Here is a 13,747-nt window from a genome sequence, read left to right on the forward strand (position 1 = left end):
TAGCAGACTGCAGTGATGACCGCTGCATAAGATAACTGTATAGAAAGAAGATTTTAATTTGGAATATGTTCAGTTAACCACAAAGAGTTTGTAAGAATAGAAGGTGCATTTTGATGCAGTACATGTTGAGGAACATGGGCTGATGATGTTCAGTGCTCATTATATGGGGATGGGAAAATTATTCCAAATTTTTTGATAGAATATAATATTACACACTACCAAATTTCTTCTTCTTTGGTATTTCAGTCAAGTTGACCTCTTTTAGATGCCTACTAGTTTGAGGAGTGTGATTTTAATGCAGAAACAAAACTGGTGGGAATAGATTATGCTAAGGGGTAAATTTTCTGTTGCTTGCATGGGAGATCATTTGTATGTCTTCCATCACTAAGGCCAATGATGGATTCTCCATCTCTTGGTAGAAGATGTGCTTTAGCTATAAACCCAAGTTATTGGGCTCAATGCAGGAGTAACTGGATGATATTCTACGGCCTGTGTTATACTGGAAATCAGACTATTTAGGTGATCTAATGGTACCTTCTGGCCTTAAAATCTAATCTAGTGTGTAGGAAAGTTACTCCCAATTAAATTACTACTTCCATCTATGTATGTGTGTGTGCAAAAATGAGCATGTGTCCATCAGAATAGCCTCTTGGAAAAGAGTTGCTCCAGAGATGCTTTGGATGGGATTTTCAAAAGCGCATGGCATTAGCCTATCATTGACTTCAGCGGGAGCAGTGTTAGCCCAGTGCTGAGTAGCAGTGTAGGCCTCCCCTCATATCTAATAGTTAGTGATTAGGGCACTCAGTTTTGATGCAGGAGACCTAGGTTCACTTTCAAAGTCCGGAGTAGGGATTTAAAACCAGGTCTCCTATGTCACCAGGGAATGCCCTAACCTCCAAGCTATTTGTTGGCTAGTCTGGGATAGGTGTCTCTGAACCTCTTTCATAGAAGCGGTTCCATTTTGTGTAAATAATTAAATATTCATTGACTCTATAGCCTGGCAGTTAGGGGGCGGGGAGGACACCTGTGTTTGAATCCCTGCTCCAATTAATATTTTGCCCAGCTCTAGTGCAGAACCCATTTGAAAATCCTACTCTCTGGCTTAAAAGTTCCTTGGTCCTGCATTGTGTAAAGAAGCTGTGATCCAATGCATAATGCAATAAACAGATATCTAGCCAAAACTGATATGTTAATCTGCAATAGTTTAAAACTTTTGATGTTACTTTGACTTTCTTCAGGTATATTTTTCATTTCTCATATAGCCCAGAAAGTCACTGGTTCCTTGTTCAAGGTGGCTACAATTCATCTGCAAGCAGCATACAGGTTGAACCTCTCTAATCCGTCACTCCCTAGTCCGGCAACATCCATAGTCCGGCATAGGTGCTGATTCCATGGGTGTTCCAGGTCTGGAGCACCCATGGGGAAAAATCAGTGAGTGCAGAGCATCCACTGGTGCCAAGATCTCCCCTCTGCCACTCTCCCCCTGTGCCTCTTGTGCGCAGGTGACCCCAACGCCTCCTCCTTCCTCTCAGCGCTTCTGGAGCGCCGTGAACAGCTGATTTGTGGCATTCAAGCTCTGGGAGGGAGGGAGGGAGAGGACCTGGGGTTAGTGGCTAGGACCCCGGGCGAGGGGCTGGCGGCTGGGATCTGGGGCCGACATTGGAGCCCCCAGGCAGGGGGCAGGTGGCTGGGAGCCTGGGTGGCAGTGGGGCCCCTGGGCGGGGGGCTACGTTGGGCGTAAAGCCTGGGGGTGCTGCAGCACCTCCCAAACCCCTACTTCCCACTCCTATGGAGACCCACTGGAACTCTGCATTGACTTCCCGTGGTTCAGCAAATTCTTTGGTTCAGCTCCGGTCAGGTCCCGAGGATGCTGGACTAGAGAGGTTCAACCTGTACCATCGTTATTTGTGATTTTCTGTATTTTTGTATTAATGAGGAATGAAAAACAATACCTGTGCTGTTAAAGAGAAAAGAGATTGCTTTTTACTATTTCAAGCTGAATTGTCAGTGGGTACCTACTCAAACTTTCCGGTTTGTTGCTTTTGTCAGCATTTTTCAGTAAATGCAATTTAAATTATAATTTCAGGTTTTGCTTCTCATATTATAGGATTTCTAGGCAGTTTGAGATCATTAGGGTCATAACTGGGAAACAAAAGACAGGTGGGCTTTTTTGGTATATACAACCAATTTACAAATCTGTAAAGGATAAAATATTTACAGGCTCTTAAGACTTTGTCACAGCACTTTGAAATAATCCCTGTAGTATGCCACTGTAAATTATGTCACTGATTTTCATATCAAATTCTCTTCAGATTCCCTCTGATTCTCCCTCAGAAAAAAAAAGAACAAAAACAAACAAATCTCAGATATGATTTTTCTGCAGTGACTTGCCCAATCATATTCGTAGTCTTGTGTTTTTGGTACAATAGGTCTGTATCATGTGACGTGTTTTCACTGGTTAAAGTTTACTGCCATTTGTCATGGGGCTATGTATGTTATCTCCGCACTGTAAATTGCTGCAGAAGTTATTGACATTTTGATTTATGAACTTCCTTTTTGTTTTTAAATGATAAATACAGGGAACTATACATGGGTATGAGGCACTGCGAAAAAGAGAAACACACCCCAAACACTCACCTGGCACTTTTCATTGTATACCATGGAGACTAAGGAGGAGAAGAAAGAGCGGAGACAAGGCTATTTTGCCCGGTAAGTGTGCATTAGTATTTCAGTGCTGATAAAAATGTACCTGTGGACTTTGCCATTGGTAATAGGCTTGTGTTTCACATTTTAAAATTATAATCTAGTACATTATGAATCCACGGTGCATCAGTGGGAGCTGGATTTCTATCTGCATTTTCCCCTTGAGTTTGAGTAATGATTTGTTGTCCTTTTCCTGCTGTTTCTCGGTAATGGAGGCAGTGCTGCAATACCAATTACAAATGTTACTTACGGTACAGAGCTGTTACTGAACTTAGTTGCAATATTCTCTGAATCTCATATCAGCAACTTGCCTGGCTCCTGTTTAAGGTGAACTGGATAAACCTGCAATGACTGTAAATCTGCAACACAACAGAAGTTTGTTAGCTTCAGATTCCTAAAGAGACAATGATTCAGCAGTACATTCTCATAGTGGGAAGGTTGGTAAATTATGGGAGACCAAGATGAGATGATGTTCTATGCTAATACTTATAAACTACCCTAGTAGTTGGATTAGATTACTATTTATAAAGACAGCATTATATTTTTGCCAACTACTTTTATTATCTGGGAGCCATGGCATGTGATTTTTAAGGATAAAAATGAGTTGCTGGGAAATTAATTCTTTGTTAATATAATAAACATTTTATAAATAGTCATCCATGATGAGCTGTATGGGAGAAAAAGTGCCAAAGCTCAGTTAGAAAAAGTCTTCACTCTGCTTTCAAACAGAGATATAAAAATAGCTGCTGTAACATTACTGGGAAGGAAAATACACCACAAAGGTGCCTTTCCAGTTTCCCTCTCCAGTCTGTACTTAATTATTGTTAGGGTTGGAAGGATTAGATTGTTATCAGTAAATGTCTGTTTCACTGTACAGAAACTGATCAACAAATATTTCTGTCAATAATAATCAAAATTTACAGATAGGCGTAGTAAGAAAAATGCTAATAAGAAAATTCATACTAGAGCTTGATTTAGGGATATTTATCGTGTATATTTTGACATTGGCTGTTGACAGTTTGTGTTTTAATGTCTATGAAGTTTTACCTTTTTGAACCTCAGCATCTACTGACATTAAATAATTATTGTCTGACCTCTCCTGATAATTTCCCGCAACTCTGAAAATTTAAATGAATAAAAATCAGGAACAAATGCTTAAATACACAATTCTGCGCAACTTTAAATTGATAAAAATAAAAAAATACTTAAAACAAACATTGACATTATCTGTTGAAATTATAAAAAAATAAAAATCAAATTCTGCCAAGCCTAATTGTTGTTAACCAACTGCACCAAAACTGTGGTAGGTGTTTTGTGGACTTCTAGTAAAGTAGGTCCCCTCCCTAATAACAGGAGTGGGAAAAAGGGTGTAAGAATGTAGACGTAATAGTAATGTGGAAGTTCATAGTAGTGATAATTTGAGAGCTTCAGCTTTGAAAAGTATCTAAGTGGTGACTATGGCAGTAGTTCTCTTCTTCCTCTCCCAAAGTCTGGAACTACTCTCAGGACCCCTTAAATTAATGAAGGCTTTGTGTGTTCCACATGCCACAATCCTCTTTGTTTGCAAGAGGCAGTGATTGTTAGGGTAATAGTTACACTAGCTTCTGTTCTCCCAAATCCTGGTTGATGCATGGGACGGCTGTGGAGGGAGTTACAAGTTCCATTCCTCTACTGAGAGGAACGGTGACACTGAGGAGAACTTGGAGAAGATTGACAAGAAATGGCAGTTGTAAGTTCTCTACAGAAAGAAATAGCCTAAATTGACTGGGGACATGGTGTAAACTAATCTGAAATAAGCCACTCTTCAACCAAAATAAGAGAGTCCCCACAGGGGTTTTTAAACCAGGATAAGGATGAAAATGATTTGGGGTTCATTAGGCGCGGAAGGAGGCTATGCGCACTGCCTCCATCCACAGATGCCGCCCCCTTAGCTCTCATTGGCTGCAGCTCTCAGCCAATGGGAGTTGTGGAGCTTGCACTAAAGGCAGGGGGAGGTCAGTGCGCAGAGCTGCCTGCTGCACCTCCACCTAGGAGCAGCCAGGACAGGTAGCTGCTTGCGGGGAGCTGCCCCAGGTGAGTGACCCTTGGATCTGGCACACTCTCTCATGCCCCAAACCCCCTCCTGCACCCAAACTCCCTCCGAGAGCCTGCGCATCACATTGCTTCCCATGCCCCAACCCCCTGCTGCCCTGCACCAACTGGACTATAAACTGGAATTTCAATGAAGATCAGAAATGCTGGTTTATAGAGCTTTCCGGTCAGGGCCAGCTCCAGGGGTTTTGCTGCCCCAAACAGAAAAAAAAAAAAAAAAAAGCCGCCATCGCAGTCTGCTGCAATTCAGCGGGAGGTCCTTCGCTCTGAGCAGGAGTGAGGGACCCTCCGCCGAACTGCCGCTGAATACCTAAAAGTGCTGCCCTGCTCTGGAGTGGCTGCCCCAAGCACCTGCTTGATAAGCTGGTGCCCGGAGCCGGCCCTGTTTCCGGTTAGTGAAGTGCCAGATAAAACAGCTTTTACTGTATTAGAAAACATGCCTTATAGTTAAGGCTGCAATTTTGTCATGGAGGTTGCGGAAGTTATGGAATCCGTGATTTCCAAAGATCTCCGTGACTTCAGCCCTGGTGGCTGGGAGCTTAAGGATTTCGCTCCCTCCCACAGGGCAGGGAGCTGTGAGATGCCCCTGCTGCCTGAGGCAGCTGGCCCCCAAGCTCTGAGCAGCCATGGGGTACCCCACAGCTCCCACCCACTGTGGACAGGAGGGGTACCCACAGCTCCTGGCCGCTGCGGGTGACAGGTACCTCGTAGGAAACAGGGGGACCCCCATGGTCCCCAGCCATGGTGGTGACAGTGGCAGGGTGATCCTTGCAGCTCCCCGCCACTGGGGATGGGCGAGGGGACTCTGCAGCTCCCCGCCACCACAGAGGAACGGGAGGACCTGGAGCTCTAACTCCCTATGGGTAGTGGAGGCCCCAGAGCACTCAGCCACCCCAGAGCTGCCCAGCCCCTTCCCATTTTATCATGGATATTTTTAGTCAAAGTCAGGGACAGGTCAGGGGCTTCCATGAATTTTTCTTAATTGCCCGTGACCTGTCCCTGACATTGACTAAAAATATCCATGATAAAATCTTAGCCTTACTTATAGTGATAGATTAAAGGAGCTCAGTCAGCTTTAGTTTAACAAAGAAAAGGTTAAAGGGTGACTTGATCACAGTCAATACGTGCATGGGGAACAAAATATTTGATAAAGTGCTCATCAGTCTACCAGAGAAAGGTATAACACAATCCAATGGCTGAAAGTTGAAACTAGACAAATTCGGACTGGAAGTAAGGTGATCATTTTTAACAGTGAGGGTAATTAACCATTAGAAGAATTTACCAAGGGTCATGGTGGATTCTCTGTCACTGGTAATTTTAAAATCAAGTTTAGATGTTTTTCTAAAAGATTTGCTTAATTCAAAAGGAATTATTTTGGGGAAATTCTGTGGCCCGTGTTATCCAGATTAGATTATTACAATGGTCCCTTCTGGCCTTGGAATCTATGAATCTGTAAGTAAAGAAAGAGTTGATTATTTAGATAGTTCTATTTTATAATAGTATCCAACAATGTAATTAAAATATTTGAGAAATATTAAATCAGTGGTTAGAGTTTCATATTCACCCTCTAGCATTAACACCTTTGCTTGGAAAAACTCAGAAACTGACTGTATAGAATGCATCTACACAGGTATATCAAGCTTGGATATTTTTTATCATCTGTTTGTCCCCAGTCTTTTATGTGTTTTCAGAAGGGAAAGTTTTCACATGTTGTTAAGGCATAGTGACTAGGTGGTTCATCCTTGCAGTATGAATAGTCTCAAAGCCAACATATAGCAGAAGTTGGAATTTATAAATTACTGTGGGGGAAATATTGTCTTTTATCAGCTTACTTATATAATGAAAATGTTTTAGCTTATATTGCAGGGATGTAAGTGTTAGCTCAGCATCCTGCTATTTAGACTATAAACAGTATTATATTTTAGTCCCATTGTCATGACTAATGGCATGTATGCCAAAGAAGCTTCATTCTCAAAAAAATAACTACGGATATACACCTCTACCTCGATATAAGACTGTCCTTGGGAGCCAAAAAATCTTACCGCATGATAGGTGAAACCATGTTATATTGAACTTGCTTTGATCCACCGGAGTGCGCAGCCCCCCCTTTCCCCCCGAGCGCTGCTTTACCATGTTACATCCAAATTCGTGTTACATTGGGTGTCGTTGTATCGAGGTAGCGGTGTGTAACTGGTTCAGATTTATGAATATTTATAACCCATGTAATCTGCCCTATAACTGAAGATTTCTCCATGTAGTGGTGGATAAAGCTCTGGAGGCTAAGGGCAGGTCTACACTTGACAGGCTTCTTCTGTCAGCGTAGGTACACCACCTCCCCAAGAGGCGGTAGCTATGTGATTTAGTGCTGTCTAAACTGGGGGTTAGGTCAGTTTAAATGGAACACTCAAGGGTGTGGATTTTTCAAACCTCTGAGCAATGTCGTTATGCCTACCTGATTTCCTAGTGTAGACCTGGCCTAAGAGATACCATAAAGGAACTTGTGAGACTTAGACCTTTGTGATATTATGGGGAGCAGAAATGTCAATGATTGTAGCTGGTTTTCTGCCTGCTAGCATGCCTTATAGCAATACATCTCTCCAGAGCTTTTATGTAACTATATTAAGTTTTATATAACTTTTTAGGGTGGTTTTTTAATGAAATCTAATTATAATATTTTGAATCCCTTGCACAATGGCTTTAGCTTTCAGACATTGAAGAATGTCTATAACTGCACAAACAGTATAAGAAATTCTTAGATTTTTGTTAGGGGCTTTGCTAAACTGAGAAGATCCTCTAGTGTGGATCGGTGGTATCTGCAGTTCATTGCTCACTTCATGCTGCTGTTGCATTTATTAAGAATAGCTTTTATTGTATGTGTAAATCTGAAAAGTGTGACAGTTTGCAGTTATCTAATTACTGCATAAAAAAAATCTGTTATGGAAGTAGATATGGAATGTGAAGGTTTTAGGAGGTATTGAGGCAGCACTTAGCTTGGGAACTGTGTCCTTGTGATTTCTGAACTATAGGTGACGTTTTACATTACCAGCATGGAGCTCTTTGTATTTCTGTGATATCCTTTGTTTAAGGCAGGATAAGAGTATGTGTAAGAACTACCTAAACACTAATTGTGCAATCATCACAGGACAATGTTCCCAACATACACGTTTTTCTTCAGGGCAGACCAAGCAACAACAGTGATTTGTGCAGTCTTAGGGCTTGTCTACATCAGAAAGTTGCAGCGCTGGTGAGGGAGTTACAGCGCTGCAACTTTGAGAGTGTCCACATCTGCAGGGCATCACCAGCGCTGCAACTCCCTGTTTGCAGCGCTGGCCGTACTCCCGTTTTGTCTCGGGTGTAGAGGATCCAGCGCTGGTGATCCAGCGCTGGTAATGCAATGTAGACACTCACCAGCGCTTTTCTTGACCTCCGTGGAATAAGCAGGTATCCCAGCATACCTGAGGATATCTCTCTGGTAATCAAGAAAACTCCTCTGCCCTGTGCTCACCTGACCCCTCCTTTAAATGCCCCGGGAAATTTCAAAAATCACCTTCCTGTTTGCTCAGTCAGGCGTGGAGAGCAATTAATCAATCAATCATTCAGCGACCATGCCTCCACGCAACAAACGAGCCCCAGCATGGACCAATGCAGAGCTGCAGGATCTAATTAGTGTGTGGGGAGATGAGGCTGTTCAAACACAGCTGCGCTCTAGAAGGAGAAACTACGATACCTATGGTCAGATATCGCAGTCCATGATGAGAAGGGGCTACGAACGGGACGCCTTGCAATGCAGAGTAAAAATTAAGGAGTTGAGGAGTGCATACTGCAAAGCCCGTGAGGGAAACCGACGCTCAGGAGCAGCCCCCACAACCTGCAGGTTTTACAAGGAGCTGGATGCCATTCTTGGGTGTGACCCCACCGTGAATCCTAGAAGCACGATGGAGAGTTCAGAGCAGGGAGACGTGGGGGATGGTGTAGAGGATGAATACAGTGATACTACTGGCGTTGAGGGGGACACCCCGGAGTCTCAGGACACAGGCAGCCAGGAGCTCTTCTCTAGCCCTGAGGAGACTAGCCAGTCCCAGCAGCTGGAAGCGGACGTTGATGAGGAAGCTGAGGATCGTGCTCGTGGTAAGTAGATTGCAATGCTTTGTGCTAGCAGGATTCTCGTTATGGCTGACTGCATGCATGCCTAAACGTGGAATAGCCTATTGATTTGATCTATGACATCTGTGTAATCTGCCTGAGTAATCTCTTGAAAAGTTGCAGCTAGATCTTGTGCAATGTGCTTTAACAAGTTTATAGGTAGAGCCACCGTGGTCCCTGTCCCGTTCAGGCTAACTCGTCCGATCCACTGTGCAGCGAGGGGTGGGGGGACCATGGCTGCACACAGGCGAGCTGCATAGGGGCCAGGGCGGTATCCGCATTCCTGTAGAAGACCCTCCCGCTCTTCCTTGGTAACACGCAGCAGTGATATGTCTGGCATTATGAAAGCCTGTGGATAGTTTAGGGATAATTGAGGGCAGGTACCTAGAAGCACGGCTCCCCAGCGCAAGGCGCTCTGTTTCCTCTGCCCCAATCCACCAAAACCCCCCCCCCGCCCTTCCCAGCACGTAGGCATCCAGACGGAGTGCTTCTTCCTCACCTGCCCTGCTGTGTGCTCTGTCCGTCCCCCACCCCCCCTTCCAAGCGGGAAACGTGTCCTGCGGGGTGCTTCTTCCTCGCCGATCCCCCCTTCCAAGCTGGAAACCTGCCCTGCTGTGTGCTCTGTCCGTCCCCCACCCCCCCTTCCAAGCGGGAAACGTGTCCTGCGGGGTGCTTCTTCCTCGCCGATCCCCCCCTTCCAAGCTGGAAACCTGCCCTGCTGTGTGCTCTGTCCGTCCCCCACCCCCCCTTCCAAGCGGGAAACGTGTCCAGCGGGGTGCTTCTTCCTCGCCGATCCCCCCTTCCAAGCTGGAAACCTGCCCTGCTGTGTGCTCTGTCCGTCCCCCACCCCCCTTCCAAGCGGGAAACGTGTCCAGCGGGGTGCTTCTTCCTCGCCGATCCCCCCTTCCAAGCTGGAAACCTGCCCTGCTGTGTGCTCTGTCCGTCCCCCACCCCCCCTTCCAAGCGGGAAACGTGTCCAGCGGGGTGCTTCTTCCTCGCCGATCCCCCCTTCCAAGCTGGAAACCTGCCCTGCTGTGTGCTCTGTCCGTCCCCCACCCCCCCTTCCAAACGTGAAACCTGCTCTGCTGTGTGCTCTGTCCGTCCCCCCCCCCCCCTTCCAAGCGGGAAACGTGTCCTGCGGGGTGCTTCTTCCTCGCCGATCCCCCCTTCCAAGCTGGAAACCTGCCCTGCTGTGTGCTCTGTCCGTCCCCCACACCCCCTTCCAAGCGGGAAACGTGTCCAGCGGGGTGCTTCTTCCTCGCCGATCCCCCCTTCCAAGCTGGAAACCTGCCCTGCTGTGTGCTCTGTCCGTCCCCCACCCCCCCTTCCAAGCGGGAAACGTGTCCAGCGGGGTGCTTCTTCCTCGCCGATCCCCCCTTCCAAGCTGGAAACCTGCCCTGCTGTGTGCTCTGTCCGTCCCCCACCCCCCCGTCCAAGCGGGAAACGTGTCCAGCGGGGTGCTTCTTCCTCGCCGATCCCCCCTTCCAAGCTGGAAACCTGCCCTGCTGTGTGCTCTGTCCGTCCCCCACCCCCCCTTCCAAACGTGAAACCTGCTCTGCTGTGTGCTCTGTCCGTCCCCCACCCCCCCTTCCAAGCGGGAAACGTGTCCTGCGGGGTGCTTCTTCCTCGCCGATCCCCCCTTCCAAGCTGGAAACCTGCCCTGCTGTGTGCTCTGTCCGTCCCCCACCCCCCCTTCCAAACGTGAAACCTGCTCTGCTGTGTGCTCTGTCCGTCCCCCACCCCCCCTTCCAAGCGGGAAACGAGTCCTGCGGGGTGCTTTTTACTCACCCGGCCCCCCTTCCAAGCAGGAACCAAGACATCCCACTAACATGGGAGAATTTTAAGCAAAAGTACTCACCCCACTGCTAGACATGTCTTAGCTTTCTTGAAGTCTACAGTGTTATGTGAGGTATGTGAGAGGGATGCTACCTACAGTTTACAGTGTCCTTCAAAAGTTGATAATAAACAATGATGCCCTGTGTTTTACATGTCTCTGTCTCTATTTTTTCTAGGCAACTCGAGTAATGCAGCTGTGTCACCAGCCTCACGTAGATTGCAGAATTTGAGGCGCAATCCTAGGAAATCAAAAGAGGAGCTGATCAAGACCGTTCTGAACCACTACAACAGGGAAAGTAGGAAGACTGAGGAGTGGAGAAAAAGTGTACAGGAATGGAGGCAGAGTTTACAGGAATGGAGGCTGACTGAAAGCAGGAGACAGGAATTGTCTGCCAAAAGAATAGCCAGGCAGATGATGAGACTCCTGTCTCGCCAAACCAAGTCTTTTGAGTCTCTTGTAGCCATGCAGACAAATATAAACCGTGATATCCCACAGCCTTCCCAAAGCACTGTTACTTGTCCCCCTGTGTATCCTCAAAATAGCTTTATGCAGCACCCAGTTCCTTATTATCATCAGCTGCCCCCAACACCTATTAGGTCACCTAGTAACCAAGATATGTTTAATTCTTACCCAGTGCACTCCACCCCAATCATTCTGCAGCAAAGCAACGGTGACTTGCATCAGACGGTTACAATTGAGTAAAATAGGAAATATTAAAACATCTGAATGTACGGTGAACTACCCATACCCCCTTTCCTGTTTTTTACTGTATGACAAATAAAAGGATTTCGTTTGTATTTCTTTCCCTATGTTTTATTGGTGATAGAAATGGTTAATTATACACAGCAATGTAAAGCAAAGCACAACACATGCACCAATCATTACTGCTGGCTCTCAGCATCAAATTGCTCCCTTATAGCATCCCTAATCCTTGAAGCCCTTTCCTGGGCCTCCCTGTTAGCCCTGCTCTCTGGCTGAGCAAACTCATTCTCCAAACGTCTAACCTCGGAGGTCCATTCCTCACTGAACCTTTCACCCTTCCCTTCACAAATATTATGGAGGGTGCAGCACGCGCATATAACAGCGGTAATGCTGCTTTCCATCAAATCTAGCTTCCCGAACAGACTGCGCCAGCGGGCTTTCAAACGGCCAAAAGCACGCTCCACAGTCATTCTACAGCGGCTCAACCTGTAGTTGAACCGTTCCTTGCTCCTGTCAAGCTTCCCCGTGTATGGTTTCATGAGCCATGGCATTAATGGGTAAGCGGGGTCTCCCAGAATCACAATGGGCATTTCCACTTCCCCTACTGTTATCTTGTGATCTGGGAAAAAGGTCCCGGCCCTAAGCCTCCTGAACAGGGCACTGTTCCTAAATATGCGTGCATCGTGCACCTTTCCAGGCCATCCAGAGTAAATGTCAGTGAAATGCCCACGGTGATCCACAAGCGCTTGCAGAACCACAGAGAAGTACCCCTTGCGATTAATATACTCCGATGCCAGGTGGGGTGGAGAGATAATAGGAATATGCGTCCCATCTACTGCCCCTCCACAGTTAGGGAAGCCCATTTCTGCAAAGCCATCTAAAATGTCCTGCACGTTCCCAAGAGTCACGGTTTTTCTTGTCAGTGTTCGATTAATGGCCCTGCAAACTTGCATCAGCACCATTCCAACGGTGGACTTTCCCACTCCGAACTGGTTCGCCACCGATCGGAAACAGTCTGGAGTTGCCAGCTTCCAGATTGCAATAGCCACCCGCTTCTCCACAGAAAGGGCATCTCTAAATCTCGTGTTCATGCGCCGCAGGTTGGGGGCGAGATCATCACAAAGTGCCATGAAAGTGGCTTTCCTCATACGAAAGTTCTGCAGCCACTGCTCGTCATCCCATGACTGCAGGACGATGTGATCCCACCACTGAGTGCTGGTTTCCCGAGCCCAAACGCGCCGCTCCACGGAGCAGAGCATGTCTGTTATTGCCACTAGCACTGTACTGTCTGCATATTGATGCGATTCAGTACCATCGTCCCACTCCTCAATGTCAGTCACACGCACATTTAGCAGCCTAAGGATTAGATCAACAGTAAGGCGAGATGTGCTGGCAATAGTCATTAGTAAGGTATTCAGTACCTGAGGATCCATTCTTGAAAGATAATGCAGAAAAACCGCTTTAGAGTCACAATGCTGCCACAGTGCTCCGCATGTGTACCAAAGCAACGCTGGCCGTTGGAACAGGAACAGGAACAGGAAGCAGAAGGACAGTCACACTTCCTTCCCCTTCCCACAAGCCCCAGCGCCGCTTTGGGACGAGGTGCCCTGTGGGATAGCCGCCCACAATGCATCACTCCCAACAGCGCTGCAGTGTGGCCACATCTAACAGCACTTGCAGCGCTGCTAGCAGTAGGTGTGGCCACTCTGCAGCGCTGGCCCTATACAGCTGTACTAATACAGCTATAACAACCAGCGCTGTAAAGTTTTAGATGTAGACATGGCCTGAGTGAGTTTATACTGATATCTGTGCTTTCACTGAGTAGGTTTCAGAGTAGCAGCCGTGTTAGTCTGTATCCGCAAAAGAACAGGAGTACTTGTGGAACCTTAGAGACTAACAAATGTATTTATTCATATGAGTAGGTACCTTATAAGAGTGTAGAACAAATATTGTTACTAGATGCGGGGAGAGTGGGAGTATTTATTTAGGTCATTTGGGCCATTTTCTGGAAGAGAGGAGCTTCTCCGTGCTGTATGTCTAGTCACCATGCACAGTGAGAGAGGAGTGAAGGAAGAGAGACCAGGGAATAGTCCGCCTTAGTACAGAGATTTTAGCAAAGGGAAGAAGGAAGAAAGTTAGAATGAAGAGTATTTTGAATTCTGTTGGGGCACCATTATAAACATACAGAGTAAAAAGTGTGTGATTACTTAATTTCAAAACATACTGTGGTACATTAGAGATTTCATAGCTGATTTTCACAAATTGTTTATC

General features: G+C 46.4%; 1 protein-coding gene across 2 annotated transcripts in view; it reads left to right on the forward strand.

Annotated features, from left to right (window-relative positions):
• Positions 1–2,578: 2,578 nt before the first annotated feature.
• Positions 2,579–13,747, forward strand: part of NCOA7 (nuclear receptor coactivator 7) — a 126,816-nt gene continuing 115,647 nt past the window's right edge. For both annotated transcript variants that reach the window (XM_030556235.1, XM_030556236.1), the window contains exon 1: positions 2,579–2,709. In XM_030556235.1, the coding sequence (XP_030412095.1) occupies positions 2,660–2,709 (50 nt within the window). In that variant the 5' untranslated portion in view covers positions 2,579–2,659. The remainder of the gene's footprint in view (positions 2,710–13,747) is intronic.

The sequence above is a fragment of the Gopherus evgoodei genome, chromosome 3 (genome assembly GCF_007399415.2).
Source record: "Gopherus evgoodei ecotype Sinaloan lineage chromosome 3, rGopEvg1_v1.p, whole genome shotgun sequence".
In the NCBI taxonomy this organism is placed as follows: Eukaryota; Metazoa; Chordata; order Testudines; family Testudinidae; genus Gopherus; species Gopherus evgoodei.